The 4906-nt window shown below is 37.2% G+C and overlaps 1 protein-coding gene across 1 annotated transcript; it reads right to left on the reverse strand.

The window, feature by feature from the left end:
* Positions 1-1855: 1855 nt before the first annotated feature.
* LOC147861974 (uncharacterized) lies at positions 1856-4695 on the reverse strand. The gene is made up of 2 exons (XM_087321967.1): positions 3336-4695; positions 1856-2176 (listed from the first exon to the last, which is right to left on the reverse strand). Exon 1 carries the CDS (start codon positions 4527-4529, stop codon positions 3435-3437), a length of 1095 nt encoding a protein of 364 aa, XP_087178093.1. The 5' UTR covers positions 4530-4695; the 3' UTR covers positions 1856-2176; positions 3336-3434.
* Positions 4696-4906: the final 211 nt, after the last annotated feature.

Raw genomic sequence — 4906 nt, forward strand, 5'->3', positions numbered from 1 at the left:
TTCTCCATTTGTATATCCATTATATAGTGAAGCTCTGGTCCCATGGTTTTTCCCTTGCTCAGGGTTTCCACGTAAAATCGGTGTGCATTGTTTTGTGTGTTTTGAGTTGTGTATTTTCAGCGTATTCTTCTTGTGGATTAACAATTCATTTCTCTACAAATTGGTATCAGAGCTTGAGATGCAAGCATGGAAGGAGGTGTGAGCGGCTTCCTAGGTATGATAGTTCTAAACTCACAAAACTATGCAGACTGGAAGATAAAGATGCAAGACCTTCTCATAGTCAAAGACTTGTACGAGTCGATTGATAAAGCAAAAATACCCACAGGGGTATTAGAATCGGAATGGAAACTTCTTAACAGATGGGCGGTGGCCACCATCCGATAGTGCGTCGATGTAAGTGTCCTTCAACATGTGGCGAACAACACAAATGCTCTATTAGGTCTATACGAGAGGAAGAACACCCTAACTAAAACCTCACTGATGAGAAAGATCGTACGGCTGAAATACAGAGACAATGAGGGCATCGTCGAACACATCAGCACATTCATGGGGTATGTAAATCAACTTGTTGCAACCAAGTTTCCCCTTGATGATCTGATGTAGGCCATCCTACTGATGTGCACACTGCCGGTTAGCTGGGAGAACCTGGTGGTTACTCTCAACACCTCCAACCAAGAAGAGAACTTGTCTTTACAAGTGGTGAAAACAAGCATCCTGAATGAGGAAGCGAGAAGGAAGGACAAGGTTGTCCCGTCTCATTCAGATGCGAATGTGTCACAACATTCGGACAGAGGGAGGAACCGATAAAGAAGTCCATAGAGGAAGGACAAATGCCACACCAAATCGAAGCCCAAAGGTAAGCTAACATGCTTTTATTGTGGAAATCCTAGACATTTCCAAAAGGACTACCGACATCTTAAGAAGGACAAGAGTGTCAGTAATAATGTTGAACCCCATGAATATTTCTGATGAAAAGTGTACTTTGGCCATTGCTACGAGCAATGAAGAACTCCTATTCATTTGTGAACGGGCAAGTGCAAATCTTGCAAGCGACGAATGCACTTGGGTGATCGACTCCGGTGCATTTTTCGGGTGAGTTAATTAATTTTTATTATGTAAATTTATTTTGCAAAACAAATGGTTTTATAATATTCTTGGGACCATTTCTTATTCTCGAATATTGTGAATATCATGCATGGAGAAAATCACGAATATCATACCTATGAAACCATACTTGAAGGAAAAATATACATAGATTCATATGAATCTATGTATATATTTCAATGAATGACAAAAAGGGGATATGAATAACCCTATTCTTATAATGTTTTCTTGTAAACTTTAAAAAACGCAATGCAGACTATGGGATTTTTTTACCCCAATGTGTCGTGTCATGTTTCACTATAGAAACGTTGCTAGTTTTTTGAATGCGATGCTAAACATCTTAGTGATGCATGCTTTCTATGATGTTTAGTGTAGCTTTTTTGTTAAAAAGAGAATGTATGTATGTGACCTTAAGGTAGTAGTACATGGTCAAGTTAAGTTTTGTTTTACAATGATTAACTTACAAATAAAAATTAGCATAAGATATCCACTATGACTATTAATGAGGCAAGAAATGAAACACACTATTACAGTCCATAGAGAAAAGATAGTTGAAAAAAGGGGCCAAATGAGATTCTATCTCTACCACTAGAGCAATGTGTTTTTGAAAATGTTGGTTTTCAAATTTGCAATCTCATAAACCATTTCATTTTGTAGAGGCTGTTGTTGATGATAAAAAAAAGTTTGAGAAGATTATACAAAACACACCACAGACAATACACACGTTAATGTCACAAAACAATTTCCATATTCATAACATAGCTCCAAATTATTATATTTTTAGCCATGTGCATGTAATGTGTACAAAGAATTGACAGCAAATTTCCACATTTTGGCTTTGTTTGCCTTAAATATTAATCAAATCTTTTCGTATGTGTGCACTGCCATTTGCTTCTTTCTAAAAATGTCATATATTTCATATGTCCATAGACAAAAAATGCTTCTAAAACCTTCAGCCATATAGGATACTGGGGATCGCATGCTTTAACCTTTTCAGAAAGCACGACACATTGGACCAGGTGACATCATATAGACATCTGTTACAGGTGCCCTCAAATGATACTTTTTGATCCTGCATCGATGTCAAATTTATAAATGAATAAAGAAAAGAAGTGGGTGAAACATATTATTATAAACATTAGTTTTCTTTTATGCTAGTCAAACTCCATATATTTAATCACATCACACTATTGATCCTGACCTGGGCCCCTCTGGATTTACTCACTTTTGCTGTGGACATCAACCACTGGAACATTTCCACCAATATTATTGTATATCCTAAGGAATGGACATTGTTCTTGACATGTCTACTTAAAAGTTTAACCCAGAGCAAAGTTGCTACAATCTCCTAAACATGGCAGTTCCTCTTATGTGGATCTTTACCGTACTAAGAGACTAAATCACTACGTGATATTCAAAGGAATGCTACTGCATGGAAGTGTTGTGTATGTATATGCGGGTAGCATATTTCTGCAAGTTTGTGTATATATTGGTATATGTGGGTAGCATATTTGCGCAAGTTTATGTGTATATATCTGTATATGTGGATAGTGTGCACATATGCGTATGTGTATGCATGTGGGTACTCAACTTGTGTGCATGTGTTAGTATAGGTGAGTAGACTGTGTGTGCATGTGTTAAGTGTATGTGTATCAAATGTATGTGCATGTGTAGATGTATGTGTCTATGTGGGTTATGCCAAATATGAGTTTTTTGCTCAGAAAGGACCTAGATTTCTACATTGGGTTTTAACTAGTAAACTTGTAACTATTATTCTGGAATGGTTCTATTCATCTAAATGTCTACATGAATGTGGGGATGCTGATGTATTATGAAACTGTGTGTAATACCCACCATATTGTGAGTCACTCATCACTTATGACCAACTGTATTGTGGCCAATCTATTTCTAACCCACATAGGCCATTTTCAGGCATTCACTTTGGAAAATCTTTACATGTTATCAACACTTCAGAGGATACAGAAATTTACTCTCTACTTGAATGTTCCTAGTCTTCAGATATATATGGTGACTTGATACTAATCAGATTGTAAACATTTTTGTGATTTTTCACCTTATACTGACGTTTCCCATTAGCAAAATACCCCGAGTTCAGAAACTTTACCAGAATACCCGTCAGTAGTACAAATAGGGTAGATTCTGCTCATTTCTCAATACTCTAATACTGGAAAAAGAGGACTGTAGTATGGAGGAGAAACAAAGAGACATACCTGAATTTCAATCCATCAGAAGTGGTTGAATTACATGGATTTGGAGAACTGTTCCTCAGATCAAAACTTCCTTGAAGCGATTATTGATCTTCATTAAAATCATGATTTGTAATCATGTGGAATTGTTGAGTTTGGTGATCTGATCTCTTCCATTTCATGGAATGATGGCAGCCTCCTTATCACCGTAGGAGAATTAGATGCCTTTCTAAGATTACGTAGCCAATCCGGCACCTTTAATCTAGCTTTTCTGATAAATTTGCTATCACTACGTGTACCTTGATACCCTGAATCAGCATTCCCAAACATAGAAGGAAAAGGTTTAGGCTTTACACCAACTATCTCTTTCAACTTTTGATCGGATTTTTCCATCGTTTGGTCATAGTCTTGTGCAACCTCTTCTGAAATATAAAGCAAGGATACAGCTGTGTTTTTCTCAGCTACAGTCACCATCTCTTTCTTCAACTCAAAGTCAGAAAACAATGGGACGAGCAAACTGCTCTCTACTATGTTTGCCATCTCTTTCACGTTAAGATCAGGTACAGATGATAAACCCTTGCTTTTTTCATTGAAAGGTCTAGGAAGGGTAGCAATATTGGTAGCATAATCAGTAGTATTCTGATCAAAAGTAGGATTTGGGAACATGACAATTGCCCTATCAGATGTCTTAGTCTGAGGAAACCTCCATGTTTTTCTTCGGTAAGATTTCACCTCTTCAATATGAACGGAAAACGTTGACATCGATGAATCTGAGGAGTTGAAAAGAGAGGAACAATCCTCTTCATCAGTTTGTTCAGCTTCTACATAAGGTTGGTTAAGGGTTTTGATATCTTTCCCTTCAATCTCATCTGGTTGCAATAATTTCTTTAGGGATATTAAGGAGCTTCCTTTCCCTATCTGAGGACATTGAAATTCACCAGGGCTTTGGCTATCAATTGTCGCAGCTTCTGGGTCCAAAATTTTCCTCAACTTCACATGATTCATGGGATGTAATATGTCCTTCAGTTTTCTAGATGATGGAAAATGTGTTCCACCTTTATTTACGAAGCTATGTTTAGCCTCCCCATCTTGTTTATCGGAAGATATAATTTTGTCATGTTTACAGTTCTCTTGATGGGTCGTCCTCTTGGAAGGACGCAGTAGAGTGATAGATGATTGGTAATGCGGATATCGTGACATAGTTTGGATCTTCATCATGTAACAAGTTTGTTATCATCCACCACATTTGTTGTTGTAAGTGCATGGTGTATTAAGAAAGCTAGTATTCTATCATCTCCTTCACTCATCTATTGAACATAGAAACTTAAACCTGGATAAATTATTGTGGAAGTCATATGGCTCATATGCTATTCATAAAGAAGAAAATAAAGGGAGGGGATAACACCAGAATACCTGTGCGATTCGAAAACTCAGCAGGTAACATCCTATAGGAGTTAGTGGTAGACTAACTTTGTACAACAAAGAGGTAGTTTGGTCAACGTACAAAAAGGAAGGGGATTTTGGTTGTTCTGTTCTTTATTTAAAAAACAGGCAGTCATCATTCTCCGGATGAATGAACAAACTGATGCAAGTCC

This window comes from Azolla caroliniana, unplaced genomic scaffold, assembly GCF_043228905.1.
Source record: "Azolla caroliniana isolate FFs.n. ecotype wild unplaced genomic scaffold, voAzoCaro1.0.p SCAF_7, whole genome shotgun sequence".
Classification (NCBI taxonomy): Eukaryota; Viridiplantae; Streptophyta; class Polypodiopsida; order Salviniales; family Salviniaceae; genus Azolla; species Azolla caroliniana.

Coding starts and splice junctions, on each gene's coding strand:
- LOC147861974 (XM_087321967.1), bottom strand. CDS start 4,529: ATGATGAAGATCCAAACTATGTCACGATATCCGCATTACCAATCATCT.